General features: G+C 38.7%; 1 protein-coding gene and 1 long non-coding RNA gene across 4 annotated transcripts in view; one reads left to right on the forward strand and one right to left on the reverse strand.

The window, feature by feature from the left end:
* LOC129737328 (uncharacterized) overlaps positions 1–22,154 on the forward strand; it is a 770,208-nt gene that overhangs the window by 83,433 nt on the left and 664,621 nt on the right. The window lies entirely within an intron of this gene.
* The window catches only part of SLC6A2 (solute carrier family 6 member 2), a 78,610-nt gene that overhangs the window by 45,964 nt on the left and 10,492 nt on the right, over positions 1–22,154 (reverse strand). Inside the window, exons 2-3 of the mRNA XM_005444592.3 lie at positions 10,176–10,307; positions 6,152–6,389 (exon numbers count right to left, since the gene is read on the reverse strand). Of these exons, the coding sequence (XP_005444649.2) occupies positions 6,152–6,389; positions 10,176–10,307 (370 nt within the window). The remainder of the gene's footprint in view (positions 1–6,151; positions 6,390–10,175; positions 10,308–22,154) is intronic.

Below are 22,154 nucleotides of genomic sequence, written 5' to 3' on the forward strand. Positions count from 1 at the left end.
CAGGTACTATAATTATTGCTCAGAGCCTGGTACCACTACCAAAATACATAGGAATCTGTATGTAAAGATAAGCAGTTAGAATTTCTCCTACAAGTTAGCACAAAAGAAGCCAATTACATGCATCATGATGTGCAACTCCTGACATTTACAATGTTTCATAACACCCCCCCTGCAACCTTAAGTTGGCAAAGTGGTCATTCTTCCAGTCTTCTGGACTTGCTACATAAGGGCGTGTTGTGGTTTAGGAATTGTTTCCATAAAGCTGTCCAAGCCTAAGAGCATGTGTACACACTGATATGTATTGTCTTCCACTGTACTCACATTTAATCTCTTTTCTCTTTGTGTAAGTAAATGGTCAACAAATGTGAAGACGTGAACATATGTGAAAAGTAAATTTCAAAGCTGCACATGTAAATATTTGGGGAAAAGCTGTTTTTATTTTATGCACATAAAGACTTGTAGCAGAAATTTCTGTGCACTGAGTCAAAAAGAGAAAGATTGAGTTACTTAGTTGAGTCCAAAAAAGTGAAAACAGTCAAAAAGTAAATATACAGTGTGTAGAGATGCATATAAATGTTAGTCTCAGACTATGGATGTATAAGCAATGCACCCAAACACTTCCAAATATGCCTGTGCAGTTCATATAGAACTGATATCTAAAGCAGCTTGTTTACTGCTGCTTCAGCCACGTGGCCATGAAATTTCCCACATGAAGTATTTAATAATGTACCTGATTCTAAGCCCTCTGAAATCAGAGGAGGAGTTCTGTTACATTCAGGGGATTTTCTAGGGGTGAAGGTACGGAACCTGTCTAGAATTATTGTTAGTCTGTGCTTGAGTGATATCTATGAAGGTAAACAGATGACTATTACCCAACTTCAAATCTCTCAGAGACATCTGATAACTTTTCTTTCAATTCAGGTGCAAAAGATGAATAAGTCTAGATGTCTAGAGAGATTCTTAATTTCTCATTGCTTACAAACTCTCCAATTGGTTTATAGGTTATGAATGTTACATGAAGAAACCTCTTAAAGAATCTTCAGATGTTTTCAGTGGAGGTTTTTTGTCCAGAAAAGAAGTATATTATTGAGAAATGCTGATATTGTTTAGCATGTGCTTAGAATCTTTTCTTACCAATTGTGATTAGCAGAATATAGGGCTATCCACTCTAATTAGTTCTTCTTCTCTAATTCAGTTTTTATAAACATTTATAGGCAGAATTGCTTATGCTTACTTTCGAAGTCATGTTTTCTCTCTTTTGGGAGAGGTTGCTTCGCAGTTGTTTTACAGGGATAGGTTTGTGCCTCCTCCTTTAGAGCACATAGCATTGATCACTCCGTTTGATGTGACGCTGGACTATGTGGACCCTTTGGTCTGTGCTGGTATTTCTGTGAAGATTTGTACCCCAAAGCACAAACCTATGGGTCTATAAAAGTGACCTTTGCTGTACAGGTGAGAGTTTTTCAGGATATTGTTGGTTCACAGGCTCCTCATAAATTTATGTTTGTAAATATGATAGACATAGACTGCTGTGACTGAACACTGTCTCTATTCCTTGTTCTTAGGTAGCTTTTGGCAATTGCTCACAGCTGAGCAGACTTGTGAATTCTGTGAATTTCCTTTACTGAATCTGGCACAAAAAATTCCCTGTAAAAATGTGTTTTATTTCTTATGCAGAAAGAATGGATTACAGCCCTGAGAAAAAGTACTATCAGAGGAAAATAGCCGTAGCTTGATACATTTGTTGACAATTTCATTGTTTTGTTTAAAAAATTGCCAGGACTTGTTCCTACAACAGATCATGATTTTTTACAGGCACAGTACCTCGTGAGAATAGTGCTTTTGTTCCTCCAAACTGGTATTTTTTAATTGTCAGTGTAAATGAAAGCAAGATGGTAACAAACTTTTCCCAGACATGAGAACAGAGAGAAGAAATATAAAGTATGCCTGTATTCAGATAGAATATTTAAATAAGAGTGATATGGAGTATTTAGGGGAGCTTTTTTACAGTGGTGCACTTCCATTCTTCCCAAAAAAATGTTTATAATGAATTATTTTAACATATGTTGAAAGGATAGAAGGTCCTTTGCATTTTGTATGTTTAATTCCAAACCACTGAAGAGGAAAGTAATTAATGTGTTCCTCCAAAGAAATGTGGAATTCATGTTTTATTCCTAACTGGATTTCTCTTATGACTATTACTAGCAGAAGGGCACCAGTTGCTATCAGAATTTGGAGTGCTCGCTTTGCTAAGTTTGCAGTGTACAGATACTTTATAATTGATTTTAACCACCTGTAATGAAGTATTGTAGAGGTCCTGTTCCTTGCTGTTTGTAACCAACTGCCCCATTGATGTCAGTGGCACCTTGGCCTGAATTAAGCCTGAGCAACTGAAACTAGGCTCAATAAAACAAAACACTCTAGAAAGCCTAAGTGTAGAGCCACTTCTAGCTGAATTACTGCCTAACTCTTCAGGCTTGAAAACAAAAGCCAAATATGTTTGTCAAAGTCCTTCTTTCACTGCCTTGGCACGGAAATTGCAATTTGAAGTGATTTCTTCCAAGTCTGAGGCTTAGAGGTTTGTCCCTGCTTTCGCTCCCTGCCAAATACTGGATAGCTGAAAGATTTGGCCTCAATTCTTAGTAAGTTTTCCCTTCTTTCACTCAGTGTAAGTGATGAGAATCAGCATATTTCTGTTGAACTTAGAGGTGCCTTTCTTGAAGTATTAGATGAACTATCCCAGCACAGTACTTCCACCTCTTCCTACAGTTTATTCCTGTACTGGTGGAGATAGTCAGCTCTGGCAGCTGCATGGTTTTAGGAAATAATCTACTCTAAACTCATGCTCAGGCCAGCTTTGTGTGGAGGAGCCATGTCCCAAAGAGAAGTGTCTGTTTCTCTTAAGGGTAAACACACCATCTTTCTGCTTGTGGCCTGTTTTGGAAGTACCTTTCTGTCATTCTCCAACAGCAAAATAGATGCTTGGTGTTTCTGGTCTCCTTGCTTCCAGTTCAGCCTGCCCACCAGAAGGCAAAAGTTTGTATATGTTCTTGATGTAAATATACAACCTAGAGAACCAAGTTCAGGCTTTACCACTTCCCATGTAGCCTTGGGGCTGAAGACTTCAGTGCTTGGGCACATTTAGCATCCTTACTAAGTTTTCCATAACCTGAAGTACATCCCAGTAACACAGAGCAGCAAGTTCTTGTTATGTTAGTTACTGTGGTTAAAAACATGGCCTCAAATACTCCAAACTGGATGGTGTCCTGTATGCCTTGGTAGTACCAAGTAGAATAATGGAACCTATTTTCACCTCCACTAATAAAATCACCCCCTTTCTATGCTACTTTTACAGCGGGCATCAATCCTTGTTTTAATGCTAATTATCACACCTTGTTGGGTTAGTGCTGGGTTTCCATAGGTATCCCTCTGAAGTCTGAGTGGTATAATTTGATTTCCATATAGTATAAAACTAGCTGCTCTATTTCCTTGTTTCTCTATATAACTGATAAAAACTCAAAATCTGAAATCTGCCGTATTAAACCTACTGCCCAAAAAATAATTGCTTCTGTTATTGCTAATGTCTTGCACAGCTGGATAGCAGTACAAACCTTAAGAAAGTAAGCATAATCTTAGAATTTGGAAACCAGTGTCTTCATGGTGCTGTTACTTAAAAACTCTTACTCATCCACAGCATTACTGAGGAAGGATCAATTAGCTACCTGGTTAATAATTTAGGATTTCTAGCTGTAAGGAATAGACTGACCTGACACAAACTTAATCCATCAGGAACTGTAGTCTCCTTTAGCAAAGATTTGTTGATTAAGAAGTGACTACTGGCCAACTACCAAGAAGAATCAGGTGTGATTCCTACACAAACACTGGGGTCAAGTTGAGCGGTTGTTCAAGCAGTCGTGCAATATGCTATAAGAACACGCAATATTCTTAAAGGAGAGTTCAGCTTTTACTTGAAGGGGTTTTCAGAGGGAATGTAGCCAGTCAAGACCTTTACTTGAACTATTACTTAATATACTGCATCCAAAAATGGTGCATCATTTTGTAAACCCTCTATACTGATGCAAATTTAAAATTACAACATCGCTTCTATTTCCTGACCCTGTTCCACATAATACGTATCTTTATAATCAGAAGATTCAGGTCTCCATGTTGTAAAAAAGCCATGGGAATGAGTTATTTGATGTAATAAAAGAAGAAATACCGTTTTCTGAATTGGGCTGTCTTTATTAGGTTGGATCTGAATACACTAAAACTTTGCATGAGTTTGGGTCCACACCTGAGCTGTACAGCTGGACTTGATGAGCTAATCCAAATATTGGATAAGTGAACATAATGCCCCTTGTGATTCCCTGTTTTTACAGCTGGGGAAGCAGATGTTACAGATTGTGTTACATGAGTGGCTATTCTCATTTTTGCAATATAAACTAGCTGCTAATAAGTACAGGGCCTAGGGTCTTAATGACAGCCCCAAAATTCAGGGTTCAAAGCATAATGCAATGTCAAATTCCCTATTTCTTCTTACCTTCTGAAAACTGAACTTTGAATCTATTTCACGGTGAGGAAAGAACCCTAATATTTGAAGTTTCAGTTTACAGACAAAATCACAAAGTGAGCTGTTCCCCAGATCAGTGGAACTAAATCGAAACATTGTGAATAGGTTCTACCACAGCCTCACCCACTACAGTCAAAATCATACCCCAAGCATGATGTGACAACAGAAGATGCATAGAACCATTTTAAATCATAAAGGAGCAAAGCAAGAATATAGGGATTGCATTTTGCTTTACAAAGGCTTAAACACAAGACAATTATAAAGAAAACCTTTTTTTAAATGCTGTTCAAACATGTTCCGTAACAGTGAAGTTCTTTGTTTGAAGATGCTGAATGTATAATTTCTTATAGTTCACTTCAAAGTCAGGTTCTTTAACAGACTGCATGTGTATATAGCCTTTTGCTATAAATGATCTGTCTTTACATTTGAGTTATGAACACATCATATGTTGTCTTTGTAAGGGCAGTAGATTTCCTAGGTGTCATTATTTGCCATCATAGTGAGTTCCTTTGAACTGACCCCCCCTTACTGTTTTCAGAGCACTGAGATTAGTTTACCCAAACCCCTGCCGACAGTCTGTGTATCACTACTGATCCTTCACTGGGCTGTCTTCAGAGGAGAAATAGCAGCCATAAATGTTTCAGAGCTATAAACACAGATCTGAAGACCCCTACTGTAGCAAGGCATGGTTTAACACACATTAGGTTATTTCTGGGAACAGTAGTGTCTCTTTGTTTCTACAGGGTTGGACTCACTGCTCAGCAGGTGTGTGCTCTGATATCCTTCTGTTCACAGCACAGATATATTAATTGATTATTCAGATTAATTAAACAGCTGATTCCATTAGCCTGATGCCCATCCTCCTTTCTTTATCCTAACCAAATCCCATTTTCCCCTGGAGGTCCTTAATGAAATTATTTATAGACAGATTGATATCTTTGTGTTATAGATCAGTTGTTAATTTATATAGCTTTTTGGTTTTGGTTCCAAGTGTTTAATTTGAGTGTGCCTTTGCCTGTCTTGGCCTATATTGCAGAATGTTCTTTTGGTTAGGAGTTGGAAAAAGCCCAACTCTGGGCTCTCACTGCATCTGTGGTGCTCTGCTCCTGCTCTGTGCTTCATCTCGCCTCATTGAACTATTGAGGCAGCTGAGCAAACAGAGGTCTGCTTTGAGATATTTTGCAAGTAGAGAAATAGGCCAAGCCTGTTGCACAAATTATTATTTTAAAGCCTTAAAGTCAGCTCAGGTTGGCATGCAGTTGTCCTTGTTGGAATATTGCTGTGTTTCCTTGCCCTGAAAAAGTTGGTAGGAGCAGAAGTGGTACACTGGGGAGGGTCTGCATCTTTTGTCCAATTCCGTTTTGTTCAGTGGTGAGTATGGCATTTGTACAGGAGAAACCAAAGTTCACAGAGGCAAGAGTCTTAATCACACAGGAATACAGATCAACATTACAACTGCATTTTAACCTTAGTCTTCTGATGCCTATGCTGAAGGCTGCATGCTAAGTTATTTTGCCTTCCAGAGGAAACATTCTTAGACATGGAATTTTGAATAAATAGAAGAGGCAATTCAATACTTACTCATAAAATTCAGCTGCAGGAGTGAGCTTGTACTTTGAGTATTTGGTACCATTGCCAAGCACTGATGCGTTGAAGAGTTTGGGATCTGTACAGTTTGGACTGTTCCAACTGTTGTCGCAGTTTGTCCAGGGGAGCTCAAATGTGAATGATGAAAATAGATAATACAGAGACCAAGCTATGATAACGTTGTAGTAGAAACCCACGTAAAGAGCTATGAGTATCACTGCATAGCCTACACCTAAGGACAAAGGAAAACTAGATTACACATTGAGTTTTACATGTAACAGCATATGCAAACATCATAGTTAAAGTAGTTAAACTCAGCCATACATGGTTGAAAATCATTTTAGATCTTCACACCAATAAAAGGAATTTTTCACATTACATACACACATGTAAACACCGTATCACTGACCTTAAAACAAAAAGTTACATTAATGGTTTTGGAAAATAACTGGCTTTTAGCCAACCCATTTGTTTGCCAGAAAAATAAAGTAAGCAGTGCAGTGTCAGAATTTTCTCTTGTACAACTCCGTTGCTGATTTGCTTCCAATGCAGAAGATTGCAAGCCCATGTTAGGAGTGAAACTCACTTCATCTTCATAATGTCAGAGTCCTTGGCAACTTTTCTTGGAAAAGTAAAGCTTGAGACTTAAGTGAAGTTTCCCTGTGCCTCACATTCCCACCCTGAGCTAGTTTGGAACAGATGCTGATCCCTCTCCTGTTTCTTTCTCATTGTTACTCTCCAGATTGGCTTCCGTCAGTGTGTAAGTAGGTCCAAAACATGCATGAAACAGTCTGTGCTGTTCCACTGAGGGGCTCCCAGTGGTTCTTGGGCATGCCAGTAAATCTTGGTGAATATCAAGCTTGGGGCTAAGCCATGTGTGGACATTCAAACCATTTTGTTATCTCCTCAGGATTACAGAATTCCCACTCTAAACATTTTCTTTTGACTTTCAACATTTGACTTTTGTATTTTTCTGTACTGTGAAGTGTGCCTGGAGGGTCCCTTTCATGAGAGAGCCCCAGAGAGTGCATGTCCTCCTCATGAAAACAGACATTTTCCAATGGTTTCGGGGGGAAGCTTTGGTACTAATGTCAGAGCAGAATGAAAACTTGTTGCCAGAATTTTTCAGGAAGCTAGCTTTACCTTGGTTCATATCTTTCTTCCTTTACTATGTGCACAGCATTGCTCTCTGAATCCTACCCCAATGTTGTATGTGTTACATACAACATGTAGGGACTACAGCTGATTTATGACTATCATTGCTGTACTGTCACAGCACCTGTTTTTTGAACACACTGCACTGGAAGCCTAGAAGTTGGGGATTATTAGGCTTTCATATTTCTTGGTAAAGCAAAGAAGCAGCACACACTTTGAGTATTAATCCTTGCTTTAAAATTTGCATAAGGAGCAGATGCTGACTGGGAAGGAGTTGGCAGTTCAAAGACTGTTGAATATACCAAAGTTACTCTTTGCTCTTCAGGAGGCTTTTAATACATTGACCAGTTTTCCATCCCTAACATCAGAGAAAAGATTGTGAAAGTAAAGTTGAAACTGGATCTTGAAATTCCTTGATGCTTAGGTGAATCCAGTACATTAACACTCAATCTCTAGCAATACGTTATGATCCATAGAATGGAGCAAAGGGTTAAATCACCCAAGGGAGTAGTTCTTAAATGTTAATGTGAATGTTGAAATACTAACTATGAATAATAGAAGTTGCACTGAAATTGGATGACTTCTGTTTAAAAAAAGTTCGTGAAATTCTTCCAATTCAGGAGGACAATGATAGAACTTTAATATCAAGATTAAAAAATACTGGATCAAATGTATCTTAATTGTCACTTCTGAAATCATAATAATGTTCAGGAATGAATTTGCTCTCCTGTTTTTAGGTCTAGCTTTTCTTGAAAGTAATGCTGCACTACACATTATGCACTCTTAAAACAGACCGTGGAAAATGCAGAGATGAAAACAGACTGTGTTGCAAAGGTTACAGGGTATATTTTTAATTGCATGCATTATGAGAGCATCTCATTAGGAGCGGTGTCCTTAGAGTTCATAGCAATAATATAGCTAAAAATAGTACTATAGTGCTGTTCATTTAGAGAAACTGTTATAAATGTGTAGACTGTATACTTTCCACTTGAGTGAGAGATTTGAGTTATTCCAGAAACAACTCAAAAGCATTGGCAGTAAAATGTGTTTGTATGTTACTAGAACATTTGGTCAAAGCTTTAAAAGTACTCAGTTTATACTAGTGCTGAGGTGCAAATATAACTCAATGCTTATTACTTTTTGAGAATCAAATAACTTATGCTATTCTATATCCTAGCAATAAGAACACTTAAAAATCAACAGTAATGTATGTTTAGTCCACCTTGAAAATGTCAGCTTAAAAACACAGCTGGAATGTCAACAAGACTATACATGAAATAAGTTCTATTTTCCTTTCTCATCATCTTTTCAATCCTGAAGTCAACAGATAGAGTACCTCTGAGCACAGTGGTATTTAGCTTAAACACTTTGAGATCCTTAAGGTCTAATTTTTGCAGTTAGCTTTTCAAAATCCTTGTTGTCATCCAAAGGTATTAACTGATACTGGGAGGAATTTTGATTGAGCAAGGGTCTCCAGGTTCCCTGGTGCTGGCATGAATTTTGTCTCCTGTGAAGGGTTTATAGAAGGGCTAGGTAGATCTATATGAATTAATCTTAAAATTTTGGGGCACATATTTTATTAGCTCAATTATTTATTTTTTTATTAGATCTCTAATTTTGCTGTGAGTTTTGCGTTTGATAAGAAAAAACTCTGCAGTTTTCCTATTCTGCAGCACTAGACTCCTTGAAGAGGAAAGCTTTATTTTGAGAAAGAAGACTAACATTTACTCAGCATAACCTATATCCAAGCACCGGATTTGCCAAGTTTGGATTGCTATTGTTAAGCTCCTCAGCTTTTATCAGTCACAGGATGAACATGATCTGAATTTTAAGGTTCTAAGATCAGCTGAGCTTCACTGTTTCATTTTGGATAGCTCCATGTGTGAAAGGCTTTTACATAAGATGCTAGATACAGTCTGGTATAGATGCAAGGGAACATAGAACTTTTTCTGGTAAGCAATGCTTAAGAAAATTCATGAGACTCCTTAACAAATACTTGTTTCATGTACAGAAAGCATATGGCTTCTTTCACCCATGGAGGTCCCTTTATCTCCACGCCAAACACCCTGATCAGTATCCAGACACCTAACCGTGGCTATTTCTTCCTTGCAGAATGATTGCAACTCACTGCACGAGTCAACACTCCCCAGTCTTTTATTCAGTGATGCTGGATAGTTAACCCTAGTAGAAAACACTTAATAATAGTAATAGTGGTAATAATAATAGTGATGATGATGATCAGGTTTTAGTATGTATTTTTCATTGCTAGATTTGAAAAGCACTTTACAAAGTCTATCAGAATCATTGGTCCCATTTCATAGGCAGGAAAACTGAGGTACAGTCACAGATAACTCGTGATATTACAATTTGCGTGGCTGAACTACAGTCCTCACAACTCCATTTTAGTCTTCTATCCACCGTGGTATGCTGACTTCTGCAGAGAAAGAGCCACACAATGGACTGAACGGAGTCAGCGGTTATCTTAGTCACTGGGGCGGCTGGGGCTGAATTGACCTGGATGGGTTTTGGTTATTTCCAAGTGTTTGCATTGCCAACCCCACCCTCCACCTAGACATACCCAGTTCCTCCCACTCCCCAATATTCAGGGGAAAGGGATGACACAGCTGACTGCTACTGCTCATTGCTTTCTGCTGCACTCTTCAGCAATCACCCTGAAGATGATTTCTGGGGCTTTTCCCATTTTGTGCTCCACCTGTGGTAACAAAAAGACTTCTGACTTCAAGGGCTGGGGAAAGGTCAGCAAATACCATGCTGGCAGTGGAAAGACCAGAGACCTTTACTTTGTGATCACAAGTGTGTGGCACCCTGACAGTGCTATTCAAGTGAGCAGAGGGACACTTACCTTTGAAAACTGGACAGATTTTCCACACAGTGGCAGCCCCTTCTCGGTTATACTGTCCCAGTGCTAATTCCATATAGAACAGGGGCATTCCAGCAATGATTAAGAAGAGGATATATGGAATAAGAAAAGCACCTAGAAAGAGAATAATTAGACATCATAGTTTGTGTTATGGTTACATTTTGCTTTCTCTATTGCTTACTTTTACTGGCTAAAGACAAAGTCACTGCCTTGGGAAGCAGTAAGAAAATATCAGGAAAGAAGAACCCACATTCTCTTGTCCCTTTCCTGTATTTTTTAAGGTCTCAGAGACAGAACCCCTGAAAAAAGCTGTAGACCATGCTTCCTATTTCCTTGTTTCCCTTGCGCTTCTTGCCTTCAAGTTTAAGGAAATGTGTCCGTGAAAATTAATCCCTAACTGAAGAAGAAATGATGCCAAGCACACTTGCAGACCTAAAAGGGATTATGAAAAGTTTTGTTAAATTTTTTTAGTGTAGTACATTCAAAAGGGACCATGGAGGCCAGCAGCAGAGGGAAAATAATGTCGTAAGAGTTCCTGTAAATACAGTTTAAATCATACTGTATAAGGTGTCTGCAGGAACCTCTGGCTTGAAAATTAATCACTACTGGTCAGTCATATGGAATTTAGGCTTCCATAGCATATTTTGGTTTTTACTATAATAAATTCCCTTATTTTTATGAAATGTGTTAGACAACACACCCCTTTCCAGCTTAGTGATTTGCCATTCCTGTGGAGCAGGTGCTGGGTTTTACTGCTGGGCCCAAGCACAGCATCTCTACATCGCAGCAGGACAGTGCCAGGGCTGCTGGCACCTTCCTGCAATTTGTAACATAACTTAGTTGAGGATTCACTAGGGTGTTCATACCACAGAAACTGTCACCTGTGGAAAAATCCTGATGTGTCAGTGCTACTATGATAAAAAGTATTACCAAGTCAAACACAAAAGGATCTTCTAATGTAGAAACTATCTGAAAATTTCTTAGTTATTTTATATGATCCAGGTCACAGAAAGAAGACTCCCCCAGCACATGGCTACATATACTATAAAAAATTAGACTTGATGCCATGTTTAATAATTGGGTAACCTGTCAGTCCTCTGCTTTGCGGTACCTGTAAAGTGTAGCTTTTATTTTATTGTATAGCTTGCTTGGTCCAGAACAGTTCAATTAATGCAAAATTTGTATAAAAAGAATTATTAGATTGTTTTGATAAATAAGGAGCTGGCAGAGTAACTATATATCCTGAATTACTAACTGCTGTCTTTAGGAGTTAATATGAAAAAGAAACTACATTGTAAAAAACATAGGTAAATTGTTCAGCAAAAAACCAAAGCAAAACAACAGAAGCCCAACAGCAGCAGCTATTTCTCCCGATAGCAAGTAGGAACTTTTGCAAACCATTAAAAACTTGCATTGCTTCTAAATATATAAACTTACAGAAGGTATGTGTAGTCTGTAAAAGTACTAAAGCATGACACTATCTAAAACATGTCAGTAAGCAGCATGAATTGCGTATTTTAAAAGTACTTCTGAAACTACTGTCACACCTTTAAAAGTGAATAGTTGTTGCTCCTTTACCTTTCATGTTTGCTTTTCACAGGTATTACTAGTGTAAGCTGCCTAGCATGATGGTTCAGAGAGGGAGTTTTGAGAATAAGAATGGAAAACCAAACTCTGTTCTTTTAGTTATACCACAAATCTACTTCAAAAAGTAACATACTGTTACATAATAAGGGCATTTGAAAGTTTTAACTCTTGCGATGAAACAGAGACAAGGTATATAACAGAAAGAATAGCTTAAAGCTTTGAGAATGTATCCTAAAAGCTGAAATATATTGGTTGTATCACTTTGGGGGCAAGTGTCATCTTATTCATGATGTTTATATGCAACCTCTGAATGCAACTACAGTGCCAGTGATACGTGTTTTAATAATATTTCAGTGGTGTTCATGAGCTGCTTTCTGCGATTGTCATGTTGAGCTGTCATATGTTTGAGTATTGTAGAGAAAAAAATACTTGTACTCAACAAATCCTTGATACACTGAAGTTTGGAGCTCTGTTAAATGTTGAAACATACTCAGCTAAGTCAGTCTAGGATACTACATATTGCTTTCACTATATCTAGTATCTAGAAAAATTATTTTAGGTGCTTTTACTGTCAGGGTTCTTGTAAGTGACAGCCTTTGAAGTGCCATCCTTGCCTTGCTTCGATAGTATTACAGTGTGTGGAGCTGACTCACAAACCAAGCTTATATTTGGGATGTATGGCGTCTGCACAGAGTACTGTTCGAATAAATTTAATTTCAAGAGACTGGGGAAAAAATGATGCCACAAACTGAATAGGGAAATCTGTGTTTGCGAAAGTTATCCTGGAGATGTGTAGTGGACATACATATTAAATGCTAGTTTAAAATACGTGGTTTTAAAGTATGACTAATACAATGACGAACTGTGAAGTGTACTGTACTTAGGCATACTTGCTTAAGCATCATCTACTTGGCGGCGAGTCATTTAAAGGAGGTTTCTTTCTTTTTTTTCTTCCCCCGCCCTGCCCCCGCAAGGGATTAATAAAGTGTGGTGTAATTTTCAACAAAGAGCAGTTACACAGTATGGCAGGGTTCCATAGCTGGGTTACTTTTCAGGTAACTAAATGATTGAAGTATTTTGAAATTGAGATAAATATCAAAGTAAGGCTGCTTAGTCACATTAAGTTGACTTAATGTTTTGGAGACTTCTGGAAACTTTTTGTTTAACAGCTTCTGATTTAAGTAAAAAATACCAGGAAGTCAGGTATTTTGTAAATGTCTTGATATTTACTCTTCTCTTCCTAGCTATATCCAGAATCAAACTTCATGGTGTTCACTGAACCCTTTCTAAGATCATGGGCCCTTCAAAGGAAAATAATGATGGTCAAAGTATCATTCAAATTGCTGCAGACTAGAATGGTACACAATTTGTAGACAGCATATGTGACCAGTTTCACTCTGTGATTGTACACTGGCTCCATCATAGGACTGGTTTGTGTGCAGTATCTTACGAACAAGAGGTATTGTTTGGAAGGAGACTTCATACTGTCCTGCAAGTGTGAGCTGCCTGTGGGCCAGGGAGGAGGCAAACCGGCATCCTGGTGGGCCTCGTGCTTTAGGTCCACTGGTACGAATGCAAGCATCCTGCCAGACTTCTCTGAAGGAGCAGCCTCGCTCTTAATGCCTGCCTGGTCTATGAAGTCAAAACGTTAGGAAGAGTGACACAGTGCCAGCTGTGTCACTCCAGCCTGTGCCACCGGCCACAGAAAGTGCTGTGCTTTAATTGCACAAATACAAGAGGCCAGTCAGATCTGTACAGCCCAGACAGCTGAGCATTTCGGGAGCACGCACTTTGGCTAATGCTTCAGCCAGACTTGCCAAGGTCTACCTACCTCAGAGAGCTGAGGGAATGCAGTCTGTGGGATTGCTGCATTGGCAGTAACATACTGATAGCACTCGAGAGGATTCCACTCCCCCACTGTGTGATGGGATGGGGTTGAGCACACAGCTGCATCCCATAAGGCAATCCTGGTTTCAGCAATCCCTAATGGCTCCTAATTTCCCTTTAGAGCTAAAAATCTGAAGTAATTAACATCTGTAGTACAGCCCTGGCATAAGAGCCGTACTTGACTTGCTACTGAGTCATGTGCAGCTCAAAAGCCACGGGTTGGCCTTGGACTATTGTGAATTGCTGCATCTCTCTGTTGGCAGATTTCATGACATCTATATACATTACTTAAGGTACCAGTGTATACATGGAGTTAAGACAGCTTTGTGTCTTTTGCAAAACTAGATTAGGTCAAGCCCTCAGCATCTACAAGAACCATCTGTGTGAAACTACAGTGGAAACTTACTTTAGAAAAATGAAACACTATTACATTTAATTAATGAAGAACAAAATGCAAGCGAGTATTTGCATTCCCGTGTTCAGTGCCAAAACAACTTCTTAATTTTCGTGTAACAGAATCCATGCAAAGAGTGTCTCCTCCCTGTGTTCTTCAGCATCCACAGCATCCTGGGGGGCGGGAAGCAAAGAGAGATACAGCTCTAAATACTCCTCTCAATCCTATTAGGTCGTCTCATCTTGCTTTTAAATACCAGAAAGAAAGAAGCATTAATTTACTAATGACTGAAAAAAGATCATTTAAACAGCTGCTGTTATCCTGAAAGGATTTGTTGACGCATACACAAGAAGCAGGCCAGGACAGGGGGTAACTGAAACAACTTTGAACTATTTGTGCTCGTTAGCCTTCTGCATTTGTTACCATGGTTATTCTAGTCAAAATGTTAACTGGCAGGGATGTCTGCTAAAACAAGAATCTTTGAGCAAGTATTGCAGTATATTTTCAGGTAGGACTGTTTCCAGTATTTGTGCAGGAAAAGAGTCTAAAAGCAAAGATCTCCCAATTGGTGAATTGAATTAAAGCTAATCTCTCTATCTGATAACAACACTGCTTTTTTTTTTTTTTTCATCCTGAATAAACAGTACCTCAAACTATATCAGCAAACAGTTGATAGAATGCAGTAAGTTCGTTCAGACAATGAGGAAAATGGGTGGAAACTAATCTGTGCAGAGTTTTGTGAATGAAAAAGGAAGTCCCCAATGCAGAGACCATGAAATCTAGATTGTACAGGATCACCACAGGTAGAAAAACTAGGTAACGGGCAAGGCAAGCATTTCTTAGTACGTGAATGCTAGTTCTGGCTCTTCAGCCTACTAGCCACCAGCTGGCTTGCACAGCCACTGAGGGCACCTCTGAAGGAGGTGAGTTTAGGCCTACTGCTGACCCCTGCGAAGAAGGGATGGAAGGGTCAACCTTTACTGACCTGAGGTTAAAAGCAATAAGGGTTTGCATGGTACAGCAAAGAGAAGTCTGAGATAGAAAGGAGCATGATATAACTTCAGTGTCAAAGCCAAGATGATGATTTTAACAGCAGCTGTATGATGATGTTGAGCCCAGCCAGCGATAGATTATAGTGGTCAAAAATAACATTTTTCTGCAAAACAGATTGCATGACATACTATAAAAACTTCAGCAGCACTTTGTGCATATAAAATCCTCCAAGTATGCAATAAAATCTTCTAAGTATGCAACCTTTTTCATGGAAAGTATTTTTGAATCATAAACCAAATGGAGCTATACCATGGTTTCTTTTGAAGCCCTTTTATTTAGCGATTCCCTCTGACAAACTGTTGCTAGATTTGAACCTATTTATATTTCTAATCTCAATTTGGGCTCAGAGCTTTCAGTTTTTCCAGAATTCCAATTTTAATAGTGTTCCTTTCACTCAAAAGGAAGTGAAAACAAATAGTTTCCAGAAATGGTTCAATGCTGTTCATGGGCTGATGCCAGCTGAAGCTTGCATTTTTTGTTTTGAGCTGTTAACCTGCTAGCGCCTTGAAATCACTTAAGTGCAGTGAATTTATAAACTGGTCACTGGGTTGTAACAGAAAAGGTTACTCAAGCCCTTCTGTGCAAACCCAGTCATCTCTTTGGCTTTTTGTTACAAGAGTAATGAGCTAAAGAAACCCATTAGTAGCTATTTTGAACAGATTAATGAGAGTTAAATGTACCCAGCCACTCAGAGCAGCATGATTCATTCATAAATAACACCCAAGTCATTGGCTAAGGTCCTATTTACATAAATTAATGAAATGATCACATTTACAACAGTGTGTAGTTTAAAGATAATCAGAGGAACATACAAGAACAAAATCCTGGCCTGTGTTGCCTGATAGGAAATTAAGCAGTAAAGAAAGAGACATGGTGGGTTTGAGAGATCAAATCAGGTTGGTCCAAGGTGTGGCAGTGGGAGCTCTGGAGCCTTGTGGCAGGTGCCTGCTGCTGACCTTTGCTGCAGACCTTCACAACACTCATTGCTGCCAGCTTAGGAAATGAAGCCATTACAATCTTCTGCCAGGAGTGTGACCATAGAAAGTCAAAAAATCTGCTTTACAAGGTTGCAGTGATAGCTTTTGGTTTTACATTGTGCCTCCTTATAGCAGAGGTACTATTGGAGCTGGCCCTTTTGTTTCTAAATAAATGAACTGGCATCAAGGTGAGTTTTGAGAATAGTTTGGTAGAGTAAATAACCTGGAGTTTGTAACGATGTGAAAGTCTAGCTACTAACCTTCCTGCCCAAATCCATCTTGTTGATTTTATGCCTTTTTCCAACTACCTGGCTGGTTTAAACAAGGAATGAGAGAGGAAGTTAGCTGGAATGTGGAGCCAGCTTGTAGACTGTTCTGCTATGTGGTTTATGAAATCCCTATTACTACTGTTCAATAAGACAGGGGTTTTTGAGTGGTAGTATCCTTTCCTGGAACAGCTAACACTGTTGGGGACAAAACAGAAAACTTTCTAATTCATAAGCTGCTCAGAAGGTGCTGGTCAGGGGAAGTGGGTAGTACTTGACTGCTGGGTCAGCGTGCATATGCCTAGCTGGAGAACACTGCTGCTTCACAACAGACACGACTGGAAGCTTAGAGATGATAAATTAAGAGGAAAAAATATTATCCTATCATTTTATTAATAGGAGTGTTCTATTCATGTTTTTTCCCCAACCTTGCAATTATTAGGGGTGACACAGGGATATATTCACCTGCAATTGCATATAAACAAAACCACCCATGGAAGGTGTAGGCTGTACTTGAGATGTGCAAAATGAAGTGTCTGTCAAAATGTACCCTGATTTATTGGTGGGAGAACATCTATGGCTAAAAATATTTTTGAATGAAGACATCAGAAACTATTTGCTGTGAGCTTGTGGATCAAGATAAGCAGGTTTTGCTGGAATCCAGCACTGGAAAATCCATAATAAGCTAACCTCATGTGATAAGTTTTCCTTGAAATGTGTGTACTGAAAACCTGTTTTTCTGTGAGGTGCAGAATATAGTCATGAATATGAAAGGAAATACTACTTCATCACCTTTAGCTGTCTCTTAAATGTAGGGAACTCCTTGGTTGGTGCCAGGGAGATTCGGGGAACTACAGTTTTACTTCAGTTCAGGTACAGACTGTTAGTCATAGTTTTCTCTCCCTTCTTAGAAAACTTTTGTGTTCATATGTGTTTGTTTTGTCTTAGTTGTAAAGTAAAATTAATGTTTTCCAAATTCATGGATCCATCTGATTTTGATGCCAGAATGGTTTGTTAGATACTTTGATCTAACTTCCTAACATAAACCAGTTTCAGACAGAAGAACATACAATCCTGACTTGAAGATATCAGGCAGATGCATTGCTTCTTTTTTTTGTGTGGCTTGTTTCATAGTTTAATAACTTTGGTGTTAAAAAAAAAAAATTAAAAAAGTCATTATTTCTGATTTTAATATATCTGACTTTTGATTGTGGCAGTGCTTTCCCTGATAAATTAAAATGCCCTGCAATACTTTCTGTTCTCCTCCTGTGAAGATGCTTAAGTGCTGCAATCAAGTGTTGCAGCCTTCTTTTTATAATCTGAAGAGACTGAGTGAACTAAAATGATGAATTACAGTGTAATAATGATTCCTGCTTTTCTGTCTAAAATTCCCACCTTACAGGTGTTTCTTGGTGTAGCAGGTTTGTGTACTGGCAGGTTGAAGAGTTATATGAAACATTTTTTGTACCCACATGAAGTTATGGTACCTACTTTGTGAGCTGTGTGTTTGATGCTTCAGGAATGCCAAGTTTATATCCCTGAGATGTTCCTCCACCTTGCTAGAAAACAGGCTGGAATGAATCCTCTGGATTTCAGCCCCTTGCTTACGCAGTTTTTGTCCTTGCTTTGGTCTTTCTACTCTTTCTAACACTCTCAGGATTGCCCTTGTGGGAGCTGCTCACTGTCCTGTGCACGCTGTACAGGGTGTAAACATGGGGAGACTCACCTCCTAGTTGTGCCGCCTGCATTGTGTGCCTAATACGAGGTAGTAAGCCTGCCCTGGCAGAGCAAATTAGAGCCGCAGTAGTAGCTAAAGTACACAGTGAGACAAGGCACATTAAGTGTGCTTCGTTTTGTACGTGTAACAGTGCAACCTCTGGTTCACAACACAGCCTCGGGTGGAGGGCGTTTCTCATAAAAACTGCTTTTCTTTTGCAGGTTGTCAAAATAAAAAATGGCCCCAAAGTTAAGCACCCTCTGGAGAGGACACAGTACCCATTTTAGGCAGCATGAGATTCATAACTGTGCCAGGGTAAAAAAAAAAAGTGCTTAAGACATCTTAAATCAGCTCTAGACAAGTGCCAGGCAGCTTTCAAGAGGATTAATGTACAAACCAATAGGAGGTAAATGCCTTGAAATTCTGCTAGAGAAGAATCAAGTATAAACACTTTGAGGGACACTTCAAGCTTGCCTTACCATTTAGTGATTAATCCAATTTTAAGCTGTAACTCCAATTTTTGCACTCAATGACCAAAGCAAAACATTCCTTTTTCTTCATGGCTTTATTAGAGATTTATTTATAATAGTGCAATACTTTCTGTACTATCTTAGTCTTTACAAACTCTTGCACAACAGAATCCTCTAAATTCTTCCTATCAATAAAAGGTTATGTTCTATCCCAGAAGCCTGAGACAGTTACACGTTTCTGTCTGTAAGAATTCTAGTAAATCTAAGATTTTGTCTCAGTCATTATAAATGAAGCCTTGAGGATGAATGCTCTTTGGATGCCACTGAAGGAAGAAGAATAACTATCCTGTAAACTACATATAATGCATGTTTATATGAGGCTTTTGAGTAGAAGGCAAACAGTTACATATACTATAAAGCCATTCTCCATGTTTTATTAAAACCCACCTGTGTTTTCTGTCAACACTACTGGGAAGTATTCTTAATGTACAGTTTTCTGGTACATCTATATCTCTTAGACATGCTATATAAACTACAAAGTAGTGATTTCACACATATTTTAAAATGCATAGTATGCTATCTAGCCATAAAAAATATTTTCTTTTATAAGACAAATGTTGCATCATTTTAATTTATTTGTAAACGTTAATTGCTGTGTGTGATGCTGATAGCAAAAATTTTGGCAAATTTACTGTTACAGTGATGGCTACTACTGCATAATTGCCTAGAACAATGCAAAACACTGTATTCTTATCAGAGATTATAGTTGCTATTGGAATGTGCTACAGTTTTGGAGGGTCTGGGTAAGGGTAGCTTCCAAATAGCTGTGGCTTCTTTAGTTTGTATTTTTCTACTAACACTGAACACAAGAATATCACAAAAAATGTCACAGCATTCTTCACAGAAAACCTTTCCATTTGGAAAAAAAATGTGTATTTGGCCTTGGGTAGTGCTGGTAATATTCTGTATACAATGCAGAGCCATCGGGTGGGGTCTCTGAGAATTCGGGCATTGTGGGCAAGAAGCAAAACTTTTCAGTAGCGTCCCTGCAACAGGAGGGCTGTAAGAACTACTTCTCTTGATGTTTTCTTGCTCCAAAGGGTAAACTGAGTCTCACCTAGACCAGTATGAAACCACAACAGTGCTGCATCAGTCTAGCTGTACAGGCCAGCAACACCCTTCCTTCATTTTGTGTCTAGCTCCTCTCCCTCTTCTGTGGGAATTAATCACACAAAAGTTTTTATTTGAGTTTGAAACCTGAGCTTTATGTTTGTTCTCATTTAGTGGATTATTTTCTTAATAGGCTTCAAGCAATGAAGTAAATTTTCCCCTCAGTCCAAGCTGTCCAGTACATACTTCATCACTGCCATTCTGCACAGGGCCTCCTAGCTTGAAATGCCATAGAAGAATGTGAAAATGACCTCAGGGCTCATCATAGCTCACTGCCAAGATGAGGCAGAGGCCTATTAACAGTTTGACGCAAAATCCTTCTTGTTTCAGCACGGTGCAAACTTTTGCTAGCAGATTGCAGGGCAATTTTGTTCACTGATTACTCAGACCTTATGATATCTGTGTGACTGAGCTTGGTCTTTTCAACTTATTACAGAGCATTCCCCCCCCCTCCCCCATTTTTAAACAGCTTTTAAACACATAATACCTTGTGACTGTAAAGCAGTATTTAGAAGGGAAAATGTAGGTGATCTTGAAGATTTTAAAATCTCTTAATTTGGGATTAGAGACAGTGGTTTTGTCATCAGCCTCTGTGTGCATCAGTGAAGGATTAACCTGCAATTTAGGAATAGCCTGGTAACTGTTCTCTGTCACTTTCTTTTAGGGAAGAGTCAAGGGAGAGAAAGTAACTGATGCCAGCTATATTCCTACAACTACTAATTTCAAAAGTTAAAAAAATATGGGTTAGGCCCGAGAATAATTTTAAATGTCTTAAAAAGTAAGATCTTCTAGTCTAATCCTCTTTTCTGTCTGCTGCCTTTTAGTCTTGTACTTGCTTTGGATTTTCCCAGCTTTTCTCTTTAGCCTGGAGGGCTAGAAAGGGATTCTTGCCTAATCATTTGTCTCTGAAACAGAGAGTAAAATGCACTTCTTAAAATAGTACTTTTTTTTTTTAATTTATTGCTTGAGCCCTACATAGGAGAATGCCGAGGTCATAGTCTAACTCTCACAGAGTAAATTCATTTTGTGTAATAATGGCCATCATCTATGTAAGTCCTGACATTTTGCTTATTAAGAAAAGTACTGAGCAATTGCGCTGATATTAGTCAGTGGAAGTCTTCTATATCAGTTTAGTCTGAACAGTTTTTTTATTACTTTACTCTGTTTTTCTTCTCACATAATTCTTAGTCTGGAAATTCTGTCTACTTAGGAGTCTTTAAGAGAGAGGCGTCTGTTATTTGGGTTGAAATCCTGGCTCTGGTGACGTCAATGGAAAAAAACCACCCATTGACTTCAGCTGGGTCAGGATTTCTCCCTTGTGGTTTATGAATCTATTGATTTTAACTAAGGCAGTAGAGCTATACATAAATGAGAAACAAACTGCAGAAAAAGAGCAGATGATCAAACTCATCCCCAAAACAAAATCCCGGAGTGTCTCCGGTCTCTCCAACATCTGCCTTATGATCTCATTGACACATCTGCATTTCTCTTTAGAGAGGAGACAAAAGCACTGCACGGCACAACTATTCCATAGTTTTGTGATAAATTTTATAAGATGCCTATGGACAGCTATAATCACCCATCAGTTGGGGGCATGAGCTTTTGAGCTTGCTTCCAGCATCAGTCTTGTTGGACATCAGATAGTCCTGCAGGCTGATGAAGAGTCATTTAGCAAAGATACTTTTGAGTAGCTTCTAAGTTGTGAACTTGATGTTTTGATAACACTTGGCTTTGATAACACTTTCAAGTATCATAGTAAGTCACATATACTTAATTGTTCTTGCTCACTGAAACCCTTTGCTTTCTGTTACTGGTGTTGTGAAATAATGATGCTTCTGCCAAAAAGGCAAGGTGCTGAGACCTGCTGGAAGGCAGGTTACTTTAACATTGAAGAAGAAAAAAACGAAACCACATGGCTGTCTTGTAGAATGGTAGTGAAAGTTTGTGTGGTGCTTGTTTGTTTTCCAAAGGTAAATCTTTTGGAGGGACTGCAGAGAACAACATCTCAGACTTAGTATGTGAGAAATTATTTTCTCCTGTATCATTCCTTGGGGGGAAGGAACTGTGTCTCCATTTTAATGTTGCACTCATTTTAAAAATGGTATGTTCAGGGGGTAACATCTTGTTATCAGTGGACTATCTCCTTGCTGTCATTGTGGCCATGCTGACAAGTGAGCTCCTTGATGTGAATTAGGCATAACTAAAAGCTGCCACTCCTGTAATGTCCTAATAAATTAAATTAATTAGGGAATCCAATAAGGGTTTGCTTGGGAGCAATCCTTGCTTTTACTGGGTAACTCTATATTTGAAAGTCATGAGCCACCCTGTGAGGTCCTCCTGTAATTCTTTTTTTCTATAAATGCAGTAGGTTGCCGTTACATTAATTATCAGGTTAGGATTTACTAAGCTCTATAAGGTTCTATTGCTCCACCTTGTGGTC

The sequence above is a fragment of the Falco cherrug genome, chromosome 14 (genome assembly GCF_023634085.1).
Source record: "Falco cherrug isolate bFalChe1 chromosome 14, bFalChe1.pri, whole genome shotgun sequence".
In the NCBI taxonomy this organism is placed as follows: domain Eukaryota; kingdom Metazoa; phylum Chordata; class Aves; order Falconiformes; family Falconidae; genus Falco; species Falco cherrug.